General features: G+C 54.9%; 2 protein-coding genes across 7 annotated transcripts; one reads left to right on the top strand and one right to left on the bottom strand.

Moving 5' to 3' along the window:
- Positions 1 to 4,901: 4,901 nt before the first annotated feature.
- KRTCAP2 (keratinocyte associated protein 2) lies at positions 4,902 to 8,910 on the bottom strand. 3 transcript variants are annotated; one of them, XM_003259416.3, is made up of 5 exons: positions 8,799 to 8,908; positions 8,315 to 8,469; positions 8,142 to 8,205; positions 5,294 to 5,360; positions 4,902 to 5,052 (listed from the first exon to the last, which is right to left on the bottom strand). In XM_003259416.3, exons 1-5 carry the CDS (start codon positions 8,878 to 8,880, stop codon positions 4,932 to 4,934), a joined length of 489 nt encoding a protein of 162 aa, XP_003259464.1. In that variant the 5' UTR covers positions 8,881 to 8,908; the 3' UTR covers positions 4,902 to 4,931. The 3 variants fall into 3 exon arrangements, 2 of the variants coding, with proteins under 2 accessions (XP_003259464.1, XP_030680203.1); XR_004032645.1 differs by lacking the exons at positions 4,902 to 5,052; positions 5,294 to 5,360 and adding exons at positions 5,823 to 5,848; positions 5,951 to 6,194 and having other exon boundaries at positions 8,799 to 8,910; XM_030824343.1 differs by lacking the exons at positions 4,902 to 5,052; positions 5,294 to 5,360 and adding an exon at positions 5,862 to 6,194 and having other exon boundaries at positions 8,799 to 8,910.
- A 460-nt stretch (positions 8,911 to 9,370) lies between these two features.
- Positions 9,371 to 20,575, top strand: TRIM46 (tripartite motif containing 46). Of its 4 annotated transcripts, none has more exons than XM_030824341.1 (11): positions 9,621 to 10,219; positions 10,778 to 10,864; positions 10,978 to 11,239; positions 11,479 to 11,642; positions 12,526 to 12,669; positions 12,789 to 12,884; positions 13,597 to 13,850; positions 14,087 to 14,208; positions 15,220 to 15,522; positions 17,439 to 17,736; positions 19,401 to 20,575. In XM_030824341.1, the coding sequence occupies exons 1-11, from the start codon at positions 10,082 to 10,084 to the stop codon at positions 19,792 to 19,794; spliced, it is 2,262 nt and encodes a 753-aa protein (XP_030680201.1). In that variant the 5' UTR covers positions 9,621 to 10,081; the 3' UTR covers positions 19,795 to 20,575. The 4 variants fall into 4 exon arrangements, with proteins under 4 accessions (XP_003259435.2, XP_030680201.1, XP_030680198.1 ...); XM_030824338.1 differs by having other exon boundaries at positions 11,479 to 11,822; XM_003259387.3 differs by lacking the exons at positions 9,621 to 10,219; positions 10,778 to 10,864 and adding an exon at positions 9,371 to 9,608 and having other exon boundaries at positions 11,479 to 11,822.
- Positions 20,576 to 21,377: the final 802 nt, after the last annotated feature.

Here is a 21,377-nt window from a genome sequence, read left to right as displayed (position 1 = left end):
TGTAGGTTGATTCTATGTCATTGTTATTGTGAATAGTGCTGCAATGAATATACACGTGCATGTATCTTTATAACAGAATGATTTATATTCCTTTGGGTATATACCCAGTAATGGGATTGCTGAGTCAAATAGTATTTCTGCCTCTGGGTCTTTGAAGAATAACCACACTGTCTTCCACAATGGTTGAACCAATTTTCACTCCCACCAACAGTGTAAAAGCGTTCCTTTTTCTCCACAACCTCGCCTGCATCTGTTGTTTTTCGAGTTTATTTTTATTTTTATTTTTATTTAGACAGAGTCTCGCTCTGTCACCCAGGCTGGAGTGCAGTGGCACGACCTCAGCTCACTGCAACCTCTGCCTCCTGAGTTCAAGCAATTATCCTGCCTCAGCCTCCCGAGTAGCTGGGATTACAGGCGCACACCACCATGCCTGGCTAATTTTTTTATTTTTAATAGAGACAGGATTTCACCATGTTGATCAAGCTAATCTGGAACTCCTGACCTCAGGACATCCACCTGCCTCGGCCTCCCAAAGTGCTGGGATTACAGGCGTGAGCCACTATGCCCGGATGTTTTTTGACTTTTTAATAGCCATTCTGAGTGGCAAGAGATGGTGGTGTTGTGGTTTTGATTTGCATTTTTCTAATGATCAGTGATGTTAAGCTTTTTTCATATGTTTTTTGGTCACATGTATGTCTTCTTTTGAGAAGTGTCTGTTCATGTCTTTTGCCCACTTTCGGAGGCTTTTTTTTTTTTTTTTTGAGACAGAGTCTGGCTCTGTCATCCAGGCTGGAGTGCGGTGGCTCAATCTCGGCTCACTGCAACCTCCACCTCCCGCGTTCAAGTGATTCTCCTGCCTCGGCCTCCTGAGTAGCTGGGATTACAGGCACACACCACCACACCCAGCTAATTTTTGTATTTTCAGTAGAGACGGGGTTTCACCATGTTGGTCAGGCTGGTCTCGAACTCCTGACCTCATGATCCACCTGCCTCAGCCTCCCAAAGTGCTGGGATTGCAGACGTGAGACACCAAGCCCAGCCCCTTTGCCCATTTTTTAATAGGGTTGTTTGTTTTTTTCTTGTAAATTTGTTTAAGTTCCTGTCACAAGACTTTAAATTATAAAATAGGACCTGAAGTTCCCTGTAAAGGAAAATTTTCTATAAATTCTGTAATGATCTTGTGGATAGCCAGGTGCAGTGGCTCACACCTGTAATCCCAGCACTTTGGGAGGCCTAGACAGGAGGATTACTTGGGGCCAGGAGTTCGAGACCAGCCTGAGAAAAACGCTCTGCAAAACTAAAATTAAAAAAAAGTGTTAATTTATCAAATGTAAACGTGCCTGTTTTTCTTCATTTCCAAGTGTATCTGAAACCTCCACAGACAGTAGGGACCTAGACTTCTCTCTGTCTTTCAGAAGTCCTGTCTCCAAGGGAGCAGTTGCTGAGATCTGTGGGTCGTTTCCCACCCTGCCCCTGGCCCCCTGCAGAGACTAGGGTGGGAATAGCTGGCTCTTCAAACCCTGCCAAAAGCTCTGAACTCTGCCTCCTGCCAGTGGTCAGGCCTCCTCCACCTGACCCTTCACCCGAGGTGATGGGATGCCTAACCATAGGGCCAACTGGGGGGCTTCTCTCTCTGCCTCTGCAGGAACTCAACCAAATAGCATTTACAGAACAACCTCTGTGTGGCCAGCTGGCTTTCAGCCCTGGGAGTGGGAGGTGCGGGGGTGGCTTTGGGAACCTGATCCCGATCCCGGCACTGCCCCCTGAGGAACTTCCAGGCTGCTGGGAGAAAAGCAAAGAAAGGTACCTAAAGCAGAGCTATTAAGTGCCCCAACTGTGCCTATGTGAGAGTCCCGCCATTGTTTGCTTGGGAGGCAGATCCTAGTAAGCCTAAGTCAAGGAGGAGTGCGCACAGGGCACGCCAGCCCGGAGGTCCCCGAGGGCAGGGCCTCCAGCCTTCCCATTCTTTCGCAGTTCCCACAGCGCTCAGGCCCCACTGGGCTCACAATAAGCTTCAATGCCCGCTTTTGACTGAACCTTTCCCCTTTGTATCTGTCTCTGTGTCTCTCAGCATCTCTGTCTCTACGGGTCTCTGGCTCTCTCTTGTTTCCCAACATCCTTCCCGAGCTCCTGGGGAGCAGAGCTGGGGGAGCCCGGCAGTGGGAACGGGACAGCGTCCTGTTCTCACCAAGGACAATAAGGGCCGGAAAGGGCTGGAGCCAAGGCCTGGCGCAGACTCCCCCTCCCTGCCTGCCCTGGGCGCCCCCACCCTCCCGCCCTGACCCGCCGGCACGGCGTAAGTGCCAGTCCTCAGGGAGTCAGCCTCCTTGCCCTTGGTCTCACATTCCCACTGCTCTCCCTTTTCTCTGGAGGCATCCCTTCTGCCCCCAGGAACCCGCAGAGCGAGCGCCCTCCCGCACTCCCCGCAGCCCCATCCCCTGCATTATTTACTCCGGCTTCCGGAGCTGGCTGCGGGCGCCGGCGGGTGTCAGGGCCACGTGTGAGGGAGCAGGAGGAAACATCTGGCTTCCCTCTGTCCCCCAGGGGCGGGGACGCCTCTCTCTCCCTCAGGCCTACCGCCACCTCTGGGGTGGAAATGAGCCCCAGAAGTCCAGGGGCCAAGAGATTAGCACCTTTGCCCTTCTCACCCTCAGGGCTCTGGCAGCCATGGAGTCCTCACGCCCCTTACTTAATGATGGTGATTAGGCGGCTGTGATACCCCTGCCAGGGTTAATCGGCAGGTCAGGTGCAGGCAGCCTGCAACCAGGCAGGGTGCAGAGCGGCGACGTCGGCGCCAACCTGCCTTGTAAATGCACTCATTCCCTGAGGAAGGCGTCATTATTCCTGGGCCACATGCTGCTCCTGGTGCCTACGCAGTGGGTGGCAGCAGGTGCTCAGATCCCTTGGCACTGCCCTGGCACCTGCTCTCCGGCTCCTCCCCACCCTCCTCTAGCCATAGAGATGATGCTTGCTGCTGGTCCCCACCCAAGCCAGCTCTTGTTGTGGAAGGCATGGTGCCCTCTGGTGGCCCCATCCCGCCTCCCGCCACTCCCTTCCTCCCTCCCCGCCCTAGGCTGTGTCTGTGCTCACCTGGACTGGGACCTGACCCTCTGCCCAATGCTCCCACGGGTTAGGACAAAGTCGAGGTTTGACAGGGAGACTTAGAGCCAACCCAGCCTCCCCTTAGGCCCAGAGACCAACTTGGACAACCTCGTCCTCTCCCAGAGGGTCTCATATATTACAACCCACCGCCCTGCCCAACCATCAGTACGAGTGAGTCAGAGCTTAGAGCGGCCATCCTCTCAGGGAGGCTCTCTCTGGTCTCCACTGAACTTTCTGCCTCCACTCCCAGCCTAGGAGGAGAAGAGGCTTAATTCAGGATTCAGTCCTTCCAAATGGACCAGTCTTTCGAGTCTTCCAAGAAGGCTGGTTTCCACACTGACGGACCCAGCAGCAACTAACGCCACTCCCGGCCCTCAGGGCTAGCTTGCCTGGGAGGGTGCCGCTAACCTCCAGGAGGGAGACGTGAGTCTATAGCGCCCCCTGCAGGCGTTTTGGATAAACTGCCTAGCACTTCCTCCTTGGGCAGGTTACAGAAGGGCAAGTGTTCTAGCCAAAGATGGGAGTGGGGTGGGGTGGCCTCTAATCCTTGACCAAAACTCCTCTACTCACTTCTTCGTCTTCACTGAGTCTTATTCCCTAACTCAGGCACCTATGGACAGGATTTTGTTTGTCAGGACAGGTTATTTCATTCAACTAACCCACCTTTTTTTTTGAGACAGTTTCACTGTCGTTCAGGCTGGAGTGCAGTGGTGCAATCTCCACCCACTGCAACCTCCACCTCCTGGGTTCAAGCGATTATCGTGCCTCAGCCTCCCGAGTAGCTGGGACTACAGGCACACACCATCACACCCGGCTAATTTTTGTATTTTTCGTAGAGATGGGGTTCCCCCATGTTGGCCAGGCTGGTCTCAAACTCCTGACCTCAAGTGATCCACCCACCTCAGCCTCCCAAAGTGCTGGGATTACTGGCTTGAGCCACCATGGCTGGCCCAACCCACCAGTCTTTATTGTCCATTATCAAGCTCTGGAAAAGACAAAGCTGACCAAGATGAGGTGTGTACTCTAAAACCCACGCCATTCAGCACGAGGGAGGGCACCTAGGACAGGCACTCTGCACAGAGTTGTTCCTCATGACAGAGCACAAACAGGGCAGAGTGCAAGTAGCCACCTGCATTTCCATCAAGGTTGGCTCAGAGGTTGGTGTCCTTGCTCCTATTGTTTTATATACTTCGCTACAACTTAGGAAGTTCCCAGTGTCTTGGCTACAAAATGGGGAAAAAATGAAGGCACCAGAACAAACAGGCTAGGAGCAGTTGACCACCTGGGGAGTCTTTCTAAACAAAGGCATATGTTCATGCTGGAGTAGAACAGATAGGTTCCAGGGACAGCATCAGGAGAGAAGTCCCACCTATGCACTTGCAGCAAGGGGCTCATTTGCTCAAGGCAGGGAGCTGGAGTGGCAAAGATACCACGTGGAACCCCATGAAACAGTGTAGGTATACGGGACCTTTCCTTCCTTTACTTTTTTGCTCCAAGATCCCTTCTGGTACTGACGGGCAGGACTTCCTGCATTGCAGTCTTTACCCCTTTCCCCAAAGATCACGACTGCAGAACCTTCATGTACTTTTCTTCCATGATGAGACTCACACAAGTATATGCCACTCCAACGGCACTGACAGTATTCAACAGATAATTGGTAAAAATGAATGTGGGAGGAAGGAAAGCCTCACCACTCCCAACGTCTGAAAACAGCAGGTGCCCAAATGTCTTAACATTCTGTACATCTAAGCTGGGCACTGGTAGATGACACCCACAACATATCACAACTCACAGAGCTCCAAAGAATCAACTTTATTGAACATTCAGGGTCAATTTCTCTTCTTGCTCTTGCCTGTGACCTTGGCTGGTGTGAGGACTGGAACTGCTGCCTGGTACAGGGTGGAGGAGATCTTGTTGATGTAGTACAGACCAACCATGGAGAAGATGAAGCTATATGGTGAAGACAGAAAGGTCATGGCACCAGTGGGCATCTGCCAGCCCGGTGTCTCCTAGGGAAGACACTAGCATCAGGGAAAGAATCCAAGTTCAAGTTTAGGAAAACGGGGAAGGACAAAGGAGGGAGAACAGAGGGAGAGGTAGGTGTGGAAGGAAAAAGTCTGGCACCATCACAGTAGGATCCAATGCCAAAGAACAGAATGCTACACCCCTTACCCAGCTGTCAAGAACATACCAGGTGGTGACACAGACTCGGTGGATGAGGCCAGATGCAAAGAGAGCCAACAGGAGGCACAGGAGAACTAGGGAGGCAAGAAGAAACAAGGAGGGCAACGGTCAGAATGGAAATACTAGGCATCTGCACATGGAGTCCAGGAGAAATCCGGGGCTCTCTGAATCCTGGGGAACCTGCTTAGAAGGGTAAGCATGACCACAGCAGGAGGATTCGGATGACCTTAATGATACCCAGAACATGGAGGTAGGAGGTTGAGTGTGGTGGCTTGCACCTGGAATCCCAGCACTTTGGGAGGCTGAGGTGGGCAGATCACTTGAGCCCAGGAGTTTGAGACCAGCCTGAACAACAAAGTGAGACCCATCCCTTAAAAAAAAAAAAAAAAAAATTGAATTAAAAAAAATTTAGCCAGGCATGGTAGTACACTGGTACACTTGCCTGTAGTCCCAGCTATTCAGGAGGCTGAAGTGGGAGGAACCCTTGAGCCAGGAAGTTCAAAGCTGCAGTGAACTGTGATCGCACACCACTGCACTCCAGCCTGGGCAACAGAGTGAGACCCTGTCTCAAAAAAAAAAAAAAAAAAAAAAAAAAAGAACATGGATGTAGATGTATGCTTTTTTTTTTACCAGCTCTGCCCCAAATCTCATGTAACTTCCCTACCCTGGCTTTCCTCCCATAAAAGGGAAAAGGAAAGGTGATGGACAATAGAGTCTGAAGGGCAAGGTGTGTTCCCATTTGGGGAACCCAGTTAAGCCCTTTCCAAAAGAAGCCAGACAATGGGAGTCAATTCATTAAGCTGGGTGACCAGTGGTGGACGTTGAAGGGCTTGCTCCCTGGACAATGATTGGAGGGCAGAGTGCATGGATCCACTTCTTCATGGGGGCAGGAAAGGATTTTAGGTTACCTGGAATATAATGGGAGAGAGGGTGAGAGGACAAAAGCAAAGACAAACAGGGCCCCACCTGCCCAAGTGGAGAGGGCAGAGAAGGCAAAGTGGGCCAAGAACTTTGCCCCACCACAATGGCATCTTTTCTTTTCTTTTTTTTTTTTTAATTTTTGAGGCAGAATCTCACTCTATCGCCCAAGCTGGAATGCAGTGGTGCAGTTTCAGCTCACTGCAGCCTTGATCTCCTGGGCTCAAGCGATCATCCCACCTCAGCTTCCCAAGTACCTGGGACTATAGGTGCATACCACCATGCCCAGCTAATTTTTGCATTTTTTTGGAGAGATGGGGTCTCTCTATGTTGCCCAAGCTGGTCTTGAATTCCTGGGCCCAAGCTATCTGCCAGCCTCCACCTCCCAAAGTGCTGGGATTACAGGCGTGTGCCATCCCACCCAGCCAATGGTTTCTTTCAGAAGCAACTGAAAAGCCGGGCACAGTGGCTCACACCTGTAATCCCAGCACTTTGGGAGGCCAAGGCGGGTGGATCACTTAAGGTCAGGAGTTCAAGACCAGCCTGACCAACATGGTGAAATCCTATCTCTACCAAAAATACAAAAATTAGCCAGGTATGGTGGCGCACGCCTGTAATCCCAGCTACTCAGGAGGCTGAGGCAGGAGAATCACTTGAACCCGGGAGGCAGAGGCTGCAATGAGCTGAGTTCACACCACTGTACTCCAGCATGGACGACAGAGCGAGACTCCATCTCCAAAAAAAAAAAGCAAGTGAAGATAATACATATGGAAACAAAATCTAACAGAGAGAAGTCCCGGGGCTACTGGATGGAAAGAACTCTGAAGCCTGCAAAAGGGCTAAGCGGAGAAAGCAAGTCCTAGAGGGGGACAAAGAAATGAGGGCAGCCAGGCAGTGGCTCACACTTGTAATTCCAGCACTCTGGGAGGCTGAAACAGGAGGATCACTTGAGCCCAGGAGTTCGAGACCAGCCTGGGCAATATGGTGAAACCCCATCTCTACAAAAACTTAAAACAGTAGCTGGGTGTGGTGGCACTCACCGGTAGTCCCAGCTACTGGTAAGACCGAGGAGGGAAGACTGCTTGAGTCCAGGTCAAGGCTTCAGTGAGCCATGATCACATCACTGCACTCCAGCCTAGGCGACAGAGTAAAACCTTATCTCAAAAAAAAAAAAAAAAAAAGAGAGAAAAGATTAAGGGCAACCATGATAGATCTTTGTTTTACCAGATGAAGGTTTTACATGAGATTGCATCTGCTGTGAATTTCTGAGCATGTGGCATTCCTTAAGTAATCTGGCCTTGACACTTAATTTGCTTTATAAACTTAATTCTCCATAAATAACTGAATCATCAATTCTTGATTACATGAGCAATTGAACAAGAATTATTCCAAACAGGAAATAATCTAACAGTTATTCTGATTTGGGCAATTGAACAAGAATTATTCCAAACAGGAAATAATCTAACAGTTATTCTGATTTGGTCAGGATTTCTGCTGCCATAGAAATTTGGTGCCTCTAGTATTTAGGCTCTTCACAATCCCCTCAAATAAGTAGAATTCTCTAATATTGAGTCAATTTCACATCAGAACTCTATACTGAACTTGGTCCTGCTGCTTCTTCTGGTGGGAACAAGGACCGCCTCCCAGTGAATAGATGCAAAACATCAGCCCAAATTTGCTTGTTCCCCTCAAACCTTCCCTGGGAGCTGGCCAGAAGGTACCAAAGTTTCTTGCTTTCAAAGGCCTTCTCTTCCAGCTCCAACTCCAGGAGCTATACAAGGTGCAGAATCGAAAAGCGTCATCTGTCTTCAGACAGCTTCAGTAAATATATTTCTCCTTAACAACCTTTACCACCTAAGCATCTGGAAATTCAGTATCATGTTTCAGGAGGTTAAAGAGGAGAAAGTTCAAATACTCAAGCTCCAATATTCACTTACTCTCAGGGAAGATCTTTGCTTGGAATCCTTTGCCAAAGACAAGATTCTCCAGATTATTGAAGGCCTGGTTGAGGGAGTTAAGGAGTAGGGCGTGCAACGGGGACAGAGCTGTGTGGGGAAAGGGAAGGGCACATGCCTACGTGGCCCGCCCCCTCCAACTGCAGGGAGGATACAGTGAGCGAGAACACGAAGAGACCCGAGCCAAGCAGACCGCCCTGGATGGTGAGCCACTCGGTGGAGGCCAGCTGACGGCTGTACATCTGCATCCCCGCGAAGAGCAGCAGGGACAGGAGGGAGGAGAGCGCCAGCGAGGTGCCTGTACCCACCACTGGAGGGGATGGGAGAAGGGACGGAAAGTCAGGCTGCGCCTTCCCTCCGGCAAGCTACGGGCAGATCAGCCGGTCCAGAAGCTCGGTGGGCCGACTCCCTCCAAGAACTCCCGGGACTGCAGCCACACGCCCCAACTCCCCACACAGCGTGGCAACCCCTAGGTATTCCCCAGCCCTGGAAAACCCCGAACCCTCCCGTCAGGTGGAAATGCCCTCTCCCGGTGGAACCCAAGACACGTCAGCTCTGCCGGGAGAGGACGAGGAAAGCTTGTCCACCCAAACCCCGACCCCCTCTAGGACTTCCTGGGGACCCCACCAGTCCCGTTACCCATCATGCCCCGCCCGTGAGTCCAACCGGCGCCTCTGGCCAAGAAAGGCGAGCTGAACCGGGTGCGGTTAGCTATGCACATGCGTCAGCGCTTAACGAGGACTTGCTACTCCCGGCGTTCTCCTCTTAGTTCCTCTCAGTGCCTGGACGCAGCGCCCTCTTGCGACAGGGAGGAAATAATGCGTCGAGGGGGCATCCTCGGCCACCGCCCTGGTCCTCAGGCTTTCCTCATACCTGGTGCGTCTGCTGCCACTCTGTACAAGCTGCACTTATCTCTTTAAGTCATTGGGCCCATGCCTGTGGCATCTATCCCATCTCTGTCTTCTTTGCCATTTCTGTCATCTCTAGTGCACGTTCCTCAAACCTCCCTGCCCCGTGCCTCAACATCTCCCAACCCAAAATTTAGTGCTCCCAAGCAGGAACCCATTTTCCTCCGAAACTAATCCCCCGCTTTATATGAGTAAAATTAGGAGCCAATGAAAAATGAGAATGTAAGAAATGGCTCCCCCCTCAAATACCTTTCCATATTCCCCAACCCCCCGACCGGCTTTCGAGAACCACGTGGGGAGAACCATTTCCCACCCCCTACCCCGACGGGCGCTGTTCGAGGCTGGTCCCGGGAGCATGCGCAGTGACACCTCACCCCCCCAGCCCTCCTCACACCCCCACTGGGCTCCTGCATTAAGCCCGGGGTTCGCAGCCGCAGCCGGGATCGGGCACCCAGGGGTGGGCAGGCACGGTAGGGCCATGGCAGAGGGTGAGGATATGCAGACCTTCACTTCCATCATGGACGCACTGGTCCGCATCAGTGTGAGTTAAGGTGGGGTCGAGGGAAGGGGAGGGGGCGTATAGGGTTCTGGGGCAAGCTGGGACCTGGAACAGGTGGGGATCCAGGAAGATGCTGGGATGTAGACCGGGGCTAGCGATGGCAGAAACGGCTGGGAGGGTCAGGATGCAGGTATGAGAGGGTAATCCCGGGAGCAGCCCGGAGGTGAGTGCCGTGAAGGCGTCGGTGTGCTGGGGCGTGAGGAGGAGCTAGAAGCAGCCCAGACGCAGCGGGTGGGCTGGGGTGGCCTGCAGCAGTGCACCGGGGCTGGGGCTTCAGGGGAAAGGCGCTGTTATGAGGAGGGGGACGTGTGAGCTTGGATATTTTCCAAGAAAACTGAGGACAGGTGGGGGATGATGTAGGAGCCGCCCCACAGTGCAGTTCCCAATTTGGACCCCTCCCCAAGACCCCACCCCACGCACCCCCACTCAGGGCTGCTTCCGAGCCTGCGGTTGTCATGGCAACCCGTGCCCGGCTCTCCCAGGGGCGGTGCCAACCGTGTTCCCCCCCACCACTTCCTCCCCCCCTCCTTGTTCCTCCCTCCTTTGTGTCAGCTGCGCCCCTGACCGGGATGGCTGCGAAGAGAGGGACCAAGGTGAGGTGTGGGGGTGGGGCATAGCCTGAGGACCCCCACTCTCGCCACCAAGAGGGGGAGGGGACTTCCGGTGGGGAGGGGGCGAGTAGGCGGGGCTCTTGATTCCCCCGCTAGTTCAGAGAAGGGGGTGCAGCTGACCGGGTTGCGCTGCGGGAGAGGGCGGGAGGGCCTGATGGGGGCGAAGGGGAATGGGTTGGTAAGAGGGATTGGAGGAGACCGATGGGGAAGTGAAGGATGGGGAATGGAGGCTGGAGTGGCCGCAGGCCGGAGCCGCGGCAGGAGGACGTATGGAGCGAGCAGGATGGAGTGCCAGCCTCGCCTGGCTATCGGGAGGAATCACGGCATGGGGGTGCTGCTAGAGAAGGGAGTGGGGGTCTGCATGGAGCTGCAGAATGGGCAGTGTCCTTGAGAAAAATGCCAGGGGCAAGCTGCCCAGAGATGGGGGATGGAGGCAGGTGAGGGGGCTGCCAGCTGGGGCTGCTGCAGCTGGAGAAATGGGGATTGGGCTTGAGGCTGGAGCAGGCACAAGCTTCAACCGTCCCTCCTCTGGGCCTTTAGCTCTGCAGCGGGGAAAGAGAAGCAAGGGACAGAGGTCTGGGAAGGTCTGTGAACCAGCCCAAGGCAGGTGCTGCGGAAAAGCTGCAGGTAGCTTGTCTTGCTCCTTCCTCAGACCCCTAGGGTATTCAAGGGCAGCCAAGGGGCTGCTGAGGTATGCCTAAGTGTCCAAGTGCTGACCTAGCCTCCTGGTCCCTCCACAGACCAGCATGAAGAACATGGAGAAGGAACTGCTGTGCCCAGTGTGTCAAGAGATGTACAAGCAGCCGCTGGTGCTGCCCTGTACCCACAACGTGTGCCAGGCCTGTGCCCGAGAGGTCTTGGGCCAGCAGGGCTACATAGGACATGGTGGGGACCCCAGCTCCGAGCCCACCTCTCCTGCCTCCACCCCTTCCACCCGCAGCCCCCGCCTCTCCCGCAGAACTCTCCCCAAGCCAGACCGCCTGGACCGGCTGCTTAAGTCAGGTGGGACTGGGGCCTGTAGGGTGGGGATGGGAACGCTGAGCTATTCATCAGGAAGATGGAAGAAGTCCATCACTGGTCGGGGCATCTGTCTGTCTTTCTGGGGAGTGGAGATACTGCTTACGCAGGCTCTAATGAGAGCTGAACTCTGGCACAATGAACATCTAATTTAATTAAACAGGCTTCTCCACACCCAGCCAGCTGTAACTCTCATGTCCTTTACCTCCCTGGTTCACCCACAGGCTTTGGGACCTACCCTGGGAGGAAGCGAGGTGCTTTGCACCCCCAAGTGATCATGTTCCCGTGCCCAGCCTGCCAAGGTGATGTGGAGCTTGGGGAGCGGGGTCTGGCGGGGCTTTTCCGGAACCTGACCCTGGAGCGTGTCGTGGAGCGGTACCGCCAGAGTGTGAGTGTGGGAGGCGCCATCCTGTGCCAGTTGTGCAAGCCCCCACCACTAGAGGCCACCAAGGGCTGCACAGAGTGCCGCGCCACCTTCTGCAATGAGTGCTTCAAGCTCTTCCACCCCTGGGGCACCCAGAAGGCCCAGCATGAGCCCACCCTGCCCACCCTCTCCTTCCGCCCCAAGGTGAGCCAGCCCTTCCAAGGCCTGGGGAGGGAGGGACATGCTGCGGCAGGTGGGTGGGGGTGCCTGGCATTGTGGGTTTCCAAAAGGAAGTGGGAAGGGTTTTCCAATGCTAAGCACCTATCTCTGTAATCTGTAACAAAGTCACTGGACAAATCATTCAACAACTTTGGGCCTCCATCTCATTTACATCCCTGTAGGGGGATGGTAGTATCTGCCCTGCAATGTCCATACCTAAAAGTTTGCTGAGAGGATGTCGTGAGATAATGTTTGTTCACTAAAAAGTGTTACGTGCACACTAAAAAGGTCTGTGTGCATTCACTCACTGAACAAATATTTATTGAGCACCTATGTGCATGGTGCTATTCTAGGTGTTGGAGATACAGCAGTAAACAAGATGGACAAGGTTAATTATTAACTACCAGGCTAAGATTAATTGGCATCAGTATTACTGTTATTGCCACATATCCCAATGAGAGAGATGAAGGGAGGTGCAATGCTGGTGAAATGGGCACCGCCCCGAGACTGCAGGAAAGGCTCTCTTTGATGCCAGTATGTACCACCAGGTGGCACTGTGGAACACCACCAGGGGATGTCTCCACTCCCATCTTGCCAGTGGAGGCAGGGCATCAAACTGCTGTAGTGGTAGCGTAGCACCCTTACCCACACCATTGTCTGACCATCACATTGTTCTTTGTGTCCCTAGGGCCTTATGTGCCCAGACCACAAGGAAGAGGTGACCCACTACTGCAAGACATGTCAACGGCTGGTATGTCAACTCTGCCGGGTGCGGCGCACCCACAGCGGGCACAAGATCACACCAGTACTCAGTGCCTACCAGGCCCTCAAGGTAAAGACCCCCCTTATCCAACCCTAGTGCTAACTCACACTCTTACCCTCTTGCACCTCCTCCCAACTGCTGGCTTCTGCAGAGCTGGGCTTGATGCCCACCTCTTTCTTCCCCCTCAGGACAAGCTGACAAAGAGCCTGACATACATCCTGGGAAACCAGGACACGGTACAGACCCAGATCTGTGAGCTGGAGGAGGCCGTGAGGCACACCGAGGTGAGGGAGGGCGCAGAGGTGGGCCCTGGGCTCTGCCTGGGAGTAAGGGCAGGAAGGGGGTGTGGGTGGTCATGACCCAATCACCTCATTGCTAGCTCAGGAAGCCCGTGAGGTGTCCAGGTTCTGGTTAAACCAAGTTTTCAGGAACACCAGTGCCCCAGGCCAGGCTGTACCTGGGCTGCAGTGGGGGGGCAGGGTGGCTATAGCTCAGGAGAGAGCTCGAGAAACCCCATGCGTACCTCAAAAAACCCCACGCGTAGCTCAGATGCTCTCAGGCTCAGGAGCCTACCGAGGATGGCACACATTCCCAGTGCTAGAATGAGGTGATGACTGATACCTTCTGCCAGGTTGCTTGAGCTGGCTGACATGGGGATGGACAACTAAGGATGGCATAGATGCCAGTGGACATTAATTAGTGCAGTCCAAGTGGACATTAGGGTAGCCATGGCCTTGTTCATTTGGGTGAGTCACTAAGGGGCAGGGATTATGATATGGGGTTCCAGGAAGGTTGGCATAAATGACCAGGAGTTGAGTCCATCTAGAGGTGCCTTTGCAGCCATGAGCCCAGGCCCTGTAGGAATGGGTGAGTAGGATTTCCCCAGATCCCTTGTGACCTTAGCCATGCTGTGGTGTCCAAGGAGGCCAGCACAAGTGCTGCCTCCAAAAAGAAGATAGTAAGTCACGCATCCTTTGGGTGTTGCTCCCTGGGCAGGTGAGTGGTCAGCAGGCCAAGGAGGAGGTGTCACAGCTGGTGCGGGGGCTGGGGGCTGTGCTGGAGGAGAAGCGGGCATCACTGCTTCAGGCCATTGAAGAATGCCAGCAGGAGCGGCTGGCCCGTCTCAGCGCCCAGATCCAGGAGCACCGGAGCCTGCTGGATGGCTCAGGTCTGGTGGGCTATGCCCAGGAAGTACTTAAGGAAACAGACCAGCCTTGCTTTGTGCAAGCCGCCAAGCAGCTGCACAACAGGTACTCAGGGGCGTGGGCTCCTAAGGGGGCAGGGACATCATGGGTGTGACCAACATATAGGACAATGTCGACAGTACTGCCAGGTGGAGAACTGGGGTTCTGAGGATTTTCATGAGGCCAAACTGATACCAGCTCCCAAAGCAGTTCCCAAGGCTCTAGGGGCAGGCAAGACAGAATTGAGGGGAAGGGTGGCTGCCCATATGGCAGTGCCTGACCCTTTCTTGCCCCCATCCCAGGATTGCCCGAGCCACTGAAGCCCTCCAGACGTTCCGGCCAGCTGCCAGCTCCTCCTTCCGCCATTGCCAGCTCGACGTGGGGCGTGAGATGAAGCTGCTGACAGAGCTTAACTTCCTGCGAGGTAAGGAGATGACCAGGCCCCATGCCCAACCAGAGCCTTCTTCCCTTCCTCCCCAGCAGCGGGCCCGGGGGGCAGTGCCTACCGGGGACCTCCCCGGCCTCCTGCCTGGCCTGGCCAGCCATTCCTCCCACCCAGCCCACCCTGCCACACCGTCCTACCGCGCTCAGCGCTGCTTCTCCCTCTCTTTGTTTGTAGGCTGTGGCCACCGCGGACTCTGCTCCGGAGCACCCCAGGCAAGTCAGCGGCCCTGCCCCAGGGGCCCTGCCGGCCGCCGGGCCCCCTTCCCATCCCGCTGCTCCCACGCATCTCAGCCAACCACTCATTGCTTCCTTCTCTTTCCTGCCTTGCCCCGACCTCGTGGTCCTCCCACTGGACCAATGCCCTGTCTCTCTTCTGCCTTCTTCAGGCGCTTGCATAATCCTGGCCCTTCTGACCTTTTGTCCTTGTGACCTTTGCCCTCTGGCCTTGCACTTCCTTTCCCTTGACCTCCAACCCCTGCCCTCAGCTTTTGCTGTCCCTCTGTTGTCCCCACTTTCCACCTTGCTGCCTCCTAAATCTCTCTTCTGAGCCTGGTCCCCTTCCTTCCTGCTCGGCGCCCTCTTGCCTGTGGGCTCCAGTGGCCTTTGCCTGCCCCTCCCTGGGGCTCCTCTTAACTCATAGAATATCTGAGCTGCAAGGGCCCCCAGAACTTACCTGATCTGATACCCTTATTTGACAGGGGAGGAAACTGAGGCCCAAAAGTGACTTATTCCAGGCCAGAGTGAGGTAGCAGCAGCCCAGGACTAGCACACAGGTGTCCTGACCCCCAGCCCAGCGCTTTCCTGCCTTGTTCTCTCTTGGGCCCTGCCCTGCCCCTCCTGTGCCCAGTTCCCAGATGAGCCCTTCCCCAGCTCCCTCTCACCCACACTCACCCCCCCGGCTCCCGCTGCTTTCCCTTTTCCTGCCTGCCCCTGCCCTCCATGCCAGGCCAGTGGCCAGGCCCTGACTGACCCCTGCTGTCTCTTCCAACAGTGCCTGAGGCCCCCGTCATTGACACCCAGCGCACCTTTGCCTATGATCAGATCTTCCTGTGCTGGCGGCTGCCCCCCCACTCACCACCTGCCTGGCACTATACTGTTGAGTTCCGGCGCACGGATGTGCCTGCCCAACCGGGCCCCACCCGCTGGCAGCGGCGGGAGGAGGTGAGGGGCACCAGTGCCCTGCTTGAGAACCCCGACACAGGCTCTGTGTATGTGCTGCGCGTCCGCGGCTGCAACAAGGCCGGCTACGGCGAGTACAGTGAAGATGTGCACCTGCACACGCCCCCAGCACCTGGTGAGTGAGCAGGCACAGGTGGTCGTGCAAAGGGCATGGGGTATGCCAGGGCCCAGGCCCTGATGGTTGGTACCGGTGGCCACTAGAGAGGCCATATAACATAGTAGGTCTCACACACACTAGCTCTGCAGCTAGACTGCTTGGGTTTAAATCCCATCTCTGCCTCTTGCCAACTGTGTGGGTGGCTTCTGGCAAGTTTTTACCCTCTCTGAACTTCAGAGTCCTTTTCTGTAGCGATAATGATAATACTAGCCAGGTGCAGTGGCTCATGCCTGTAATCCTAGCACTTTGGGAGGCCAAGGAGGGAGGATTGCTTGAGGCCAGGAGTTCAAGACCAACCTAGCCAACACAGCGAGACCTGATCTCTAAAAAAAATAAATAGGACAGGCGAGGTAGCTCACGCCTGTAATCCCAGCACTTTGGGAGGCCGAGGCGGGCAGATCACAAGGTCAAGAGTTCGAGACCAGCCTGGCCAACATGGTGAAACCCCGTCTCTACTAGAAATACAAAAATTAGCCAGGTGTGGTGGTGCATGCCAACAATTCCAGCTGCTCGGGAGGCTGAGGTAGAAGAATCGCTTGAACCCAGGAGGCGGAGGTTGCAGTGAGCTGAGATCGTGCCACTGGACTCCAGCCTGGACAACAGAGCAAGACTCCAATGTCTCGGAAAAAATAAATAAATAAATAAAGGCCAGGCAAGGTGGCTCACACCTGTAATCCCAGCACTTTGGGAGGCCAAGGTGGGTGGATCACCTGAGGTTGGGAGTTTGAGACCAGCCTGACCGACATGGAGAAACCCTGTCTCTACTAAAAATAGAACATTAGCCGGGTGTGGTGGCGCATGCCTGTAATCCCAGCTACTTGGGAGGCTGAGGCAGGAGAATTGCTTGAACCTGGGAGGCGGAGGTTGCGGTGAGCCGAGATCGCACCATTGCACTCCAGCCTGGGCAAACAGAGTGAAACTCTGTCTCAATAAGTAAATAAATAAATAAATAAAATACATAAAAAATAAATTATTTTTGGCCGGGCACAGTGGCTCATGCCTGTAATCCCAGCACTTTGGGAGACCGAGGTGGATGGATCACAAAGTCAGGCGTTCAAGACCAGCCTGGCCAACATAGTGAAACCCCGTCTCTACTAAAAATAAAAATGAAAATAATTAGCTGGGCGTGGTGGCACGCACCTGTAATCCCAGCTACTTGGGAGGCTGAGGCAGGAGAATGGCTTGAACCTGGGAGGCGGAGGTTGCAGTGAGCCGAGATTGCGCCACTGCACTCCAGCCCGGGGAGCAGTGTGAGACTCCGTCTCAAAAAAAAAAATTATTTCTAAAAAATGATAATGCTTACCTCATAGGGTTGCAAGAATTCAATTGGTTTGAGACGATCCATGGAGTCTGAGTACAGTGTCCGGCTCATGGTTAGGGCTCAAAAATGTTACTAAAGTGACTAGAAAATAGTTCAGACTCCAGGCGGTGGGCATGAGAGGGAAGCCTTGCCACCCAAGTAGGGGCTGGGTATAAGGGCCAGGTGTGAACCCAGAGTATGGGCTGGAAGGCACAGATTGATGGTAATAGGAATGTCACCAGGTGGAAGAGAATAGTGGGAACTGTCCATGGGGCTGGCAACAAGTAAGGGGTTCGAGGAAGCCCCATGAGTCAGCCAGGTCCAGAGCACTGATTTCTGTGCCCACTGTCATCACAAAAACTCTCTGGGGTCCCACGCCTATTTGGAATGCCCCCTTCTTTTTTCTCATGCCCCCCATTCCAGTTTCCCATGTCCTATTCTCCTGAACCCCCTGCCTGTTCCTGGTGACTGAACCCCCTTGCAACGCGTTCCCTGTTCTGCAGTCTCACAGCCCCCAGTGCCAGTGTTTGTCCCTGAAGTTCTTCCTCCATCTCAACCCTCTCCCTCCTTCCAGTCCTGCACTTCTTCCTCGATGGCCGCTGGGGCGCAAGCCGAGAGCGGCTGGCTATCAGCAAGGACCAGCGAGCAGTACGCAGTGTTCCGGGGCTGCCCCTGCTGCTGGCTGCTGACCGGCTGCTGACCGGCTGCCACTTGAGTGTGGATGTGGTCCTGGGCGACGTGGCTGTGACCCAGGGCCGCAGCTACTGGGCCTGTGCCGTAGACCCAGCCTCCTACTTGGTCAAGGTGGGCGTCGGACTAGAGAGCAAGCTTCAAGAAAGTTTCCAGGGTGCCCCCGATGTGATCAGCCCCAGGTCAGACCCCTCTGGAAGGGATGGGGTGTGGGGGTCCTGGTGGGAGTGAGGGGCACAGAAGGGGTGGCAAGTGGAGCACAGACTTGCTAGGGTGGGGCTGGGAGGGGATTAGGAGGAAGTAGTAGGAGCATAGAAGCCAGGCTGGGAGGCCTGTGTCCAGAAGAGGCATGGGCTCAGCAAAAGGGCTTTTGAGGACTGATTTTCAGAGCATGGCGTGTGGTCAGGGAAAGGGATGATAGAAGAGAGAGCCATCTCTGCTTCCTTCCAACCATCTGTCACTCTGGATCAACACACCATCTCTCCAAGCGTCTGTGTCGTTTCTTCCTAACACTCCATTTCCAATATACCTTCTCCATAAAACCTTTGCTCTCCAAGACCTCCTTCACCCGTATCTTAAATTTTTCTTCCCTTAGCCGGGCGCGGTGGCTCATGCCTGTAATCCCAGCACTTTGGGAGGCTGAGGCAGGCAAATCACCAGAGGTCAAGAGTTCGAGACCAGCTTGACCAACATGGAGTGACCCCATCTCTACTAAAAATACAAAAAAAAATAACTGGGCGTGGTGGCACATGCCTGTAACCCCAGCTACTCGCGAGGCTGAGGCAGGAGAATCACTTGAACCCGGGAGGTAGAGGTTGCCGTGAGCGAAGATTGTGTCATTGCACTGCAGCCTGGGCGACAAGAGCAAAACTCCTTCTCAAAAAAAAAAAAAAAAAAAAAAAAAAAAATTCTTCCCTTAAACATCCCACCTCCATAACCCTCCTCTCCCCAACTCCCTATTTTTTTTTTCTTTTTTTGAGATGGAGTCTCGCTCTGTCGCTCAGGCGGGAGTGCAGTGGCATGATCTCGGCTCACTGCAAGCTCCGCCTCCCGGGTTCACGCCATTCTCCTGCCTCAGCCTCCTGAGTAGCTGGGACTACAGGCGCCTGCCACCATGCCCAGCTAATTTTTTGTATTTTTAGTAGAGATGGGGTTTCACCGTGTTAGCCAGGATGGTCTGAATCTCCTGACCTCGTGATCCGCCCACCTCGGCCTCCCAAAGTGCTGGGATTACAGGCATGAGCCACAGCGCCCGGCCCCAACTCCCTATTTAACACCCTCCCACTAATGCTTTTCATCCTAAGCCTTCTCCCCAGCACTCTATCCCCCAACACCTTATTTCTTCAAAATGCTTTCTCCCCAACACAAATCCCCTGCTAAACCCCATTGTCCCCAACCCCGCATACCTCTAACACCCTTCATTTGTGACACCAATCCACCCTCATCTCTCTCCCGACACCCACCTTCCCAACATCCTTTCTTTTCTTAGTCAGTAATCTCGGATTCTTCTAACGTCCTCTAATCCTCAGAACCATCTCCCCAGCATGATTTCCCCAACACCATTTTTCTCAATGCCTTTCCGTGGGCTATACCAATGCCATGTCTTTCCTGTCCCCCTGCCCCTCTCTTGCCAATGTGCTTTCCTCTCAGTGCTCTCTTTCCACCAAACCCAAACGCCTGACCCTATACTCTAACCCCTGCCTCTTCAGCGTTTTCTTCTCAACACCCAAAATCCATCCCTTCAACTTCTTGCTCCTTAACATTCCATCCTTCCAGCGTCTCCCTCTGGTACCTCATCCGTCACTCCATCCTTCAACAATCTCGTCCCCAACACCCGCTTCTGCAGGTACGACCCGGACAGCGGGCACGACAGCGGTGCTGAGGATGCCACAGTGGAGGCGTCGCCGCCCTTCGCTTTCCTAACCATTGGCATGGGCAAGATCCTGCTGGGGTCCGGGGCAAGCTCAAATGCAGGGCTGACAGGGAGGGATGGCCCCACAGCCGGCTGCACAGTGCCCCTGCCGCCCCGCCTGGGCATCTGCCTGGACTATGAGCGGGGCCGGGTTTCCTTCCTGGATGCTGTGTCCTTCCGTGGGCTGTTGGAGTGCCCCCTGGACTGCTCAGGGCCTGTGTGCCCTGCCTTTTGCTTCATCGGGGGTGGCGCAGTACAGCTCCAGGAGCCAGTGGGCACTAAGCCTGAGAGGAAAGTCACCATTGGGGGCTTCGCCAAGCTGGACTGAGCCTTCCAGGCCCCTCATGCAGACCTGGGGTCCTCCTGGGCCCTGGCCCCCAAACCTCTTGGCACCCGGTTGTTACCCCCTGGCAGCTTCTCCCCTAAACTCTCCTACAATGTGGCCCTGCCCCTTCTCCCGTGTCTGTCTTCCCACAGTTTTCTCTTGACCCAGGGGCTCTCTTCTGCCCACCTCTCTGGATGGCCCCCATTCTCTCCATTGCCTGTTAGCCAGGCCCCCACCCCCACTGAGTCTGCCCTATGACCTGCCTTTGGCATGTTACCCAAGCCGTGGAGAGAGCCCCTTCTCCATCCCTGTCCTGTGCCCCCCAGGCTGATTGGGAGGGAGGGCACCTGGAACACTGGGCATGATCTCCAGCTCTGCCCTTGCCCTGCCAAGCTCCCTGCCCTGCTGATGCTGAACTACAGCCTTGGGACAGGCAGGCTTTGGGGCTGGACGCTGTCCAGGCACTCCTGGTGAGGGGAAGGGGACCCTGTCATCCTGCTTTATTTATTTGGGTCCCAACACCCCACAGCAGCATGCCTCTTATGTCCCTCTTCTCCCTCTTGCATGCTTTACCTGTCCCGCACCCATGCCAATGTGCCAAGTCTCCCTTGGGGACCCAGCTGAGTCTGGGTGTTCCCATTGGGTTGGGCCAGGCAAAGCCTCTGGTGCCCGCTGCTGTCCCCCTGCAGTGGGCTCTGCTAGGCCTGTGCCAAGCAACAGCTGTTATTGTCATGGTTTATAAAGAATAAACTGTGATGCCAGGCACATCTCTGCCTTCCCTGAGCGCAATCATTCCTGTTAGTTTCTGTGCTGGGTGTGGTAGGCGGGAAGGAGCAGGGTGCTAGGCTGTGGTTCTGGGCAGGAGCAACCAATGGATCTGGTGCCTGAGAGAGGAAGGCCCCAGGCCAGGCGCTCTAAGCCTCCTGCCACACGTGTCCTGGCCCGGCCTGAGCCCATCACAGCTGCCAGGGGACATAGCTCTCTGGCTACTGGCAGCAGGCCCCAATCAGGGCGTCCGGGCCTGTAGCACCAGGACCTGGGGGAATGTGGTTGAAGGGACAGGCAACGTGCCTGGGCCCAAAGGGGTCAGGGAACCAGAACCACTTCCCCATTCCCAGGGTGTTGTGGAGCCCACCCCAGGGGCAGCAGGCTGGTGGGGCAGCCGGGGTCAGGGAGAGGGCTGGGCCTGGTGCCAGCGCCCGGATCTGACCCAGCCTCCGCTTATCTCAACCCTGTTGACTCTGGGCTGTTATCACTGCCCAAGGATTTACTTCACACCCGGAGAGCTAAGAATAGAGCCACCTGGGGGCACCATGCCAGGGGGCAAGGAGGGCGTGGGCCAGGCAAGGAGAGGGGAGAGCCGCTGGCACACAGAGCTCAGTCACAGAGCCCAGTCACGCTAGCCCTCCAAAGCCCGCCTGGGTTTCGTTTCCTCCTTCCTCTTGTGCTGCCAGCGTTAGCCAGAGGTGGCTCCTCAGGCCACCCCTACTCCCCAACGTCACCTCCTCCTCACGTCTCCTGCTTCTCAAACAAACTCGCTCCTTACTGCCTCCTGGCCTCCCTGTCTCCTCCCCCAGCCCCCTCAC

The sequence above is a fragment of the Nomascus leucogenys genome, chromosome 12 (assembly GCF_006542625.1).
Source record: "Nomascus leucogenys isolate Asia chromosome 12, Asia_NLE_v1, whole genome shotgun sequence".
NCBI classification, from domain to species: Eukaryota; Metazoa; Chordata; class Mammalia; order Primates; family Hylobatidae; genus Nomascus; species Nomascus leucogenys.
Note: the sequence above shows the minus strand (reverse complement) of the source record. Positions and strands in the feature narration are given on the sequence as shown.

What these genes read in the sequence shown, in the direction of transcription:
- TRIM46 (XM_030824338.1), top strand. Translation starts at nt 10,082, where the DNA reads ATGGCAACCCGTGCCCGGCTCTCCCAGGGGCGGTGCCAACCGTGTTCC. An exon ending in AGAGCTTAACTTCCTGCGAG is followed by an intron (nt 14,209 to 15,219) that starts GTAAGGAGATGA and finishes CTCTTCCAACAG; the next exon opens with TGCCTGAGGCCCCCGTCATT. An exon ending in GCACACGCCCCCAGCACCTG is followed by an intron (nt 15,523 to 17,438) that starts GTGAGTGAGCAG and finishes CCCTCCTTCCAG; the next exon opens with TCCTGCACTTCTTCCTCGAT.
- KRTCAP2 (XM_003259416.3), bottom strand. Translation starts at nt 8,880, where the DNA reads ATGTGCATAGCTAACCGCACCCGGTTCAGCTCGCCTTTCTTGGCCAGA. An exon ending in TCACGGGCGGGGCATGATGG is followed by an intron (nt 8,470 to 8,798) that starts GTAACGGGACTG and finishes CATCCCCTCCAG; the next exon opens with TGGTGGGTACAGGCACCTCG. An exon ending in CGAGTCTGTGTCACCACCTG is followed by an intron (nt 5,053 to 5,293) that starts GTATGTTCTTGA and finishes TTCACCATATAG; the next exon opens with CTTCATCTTCTCCATGGTTG.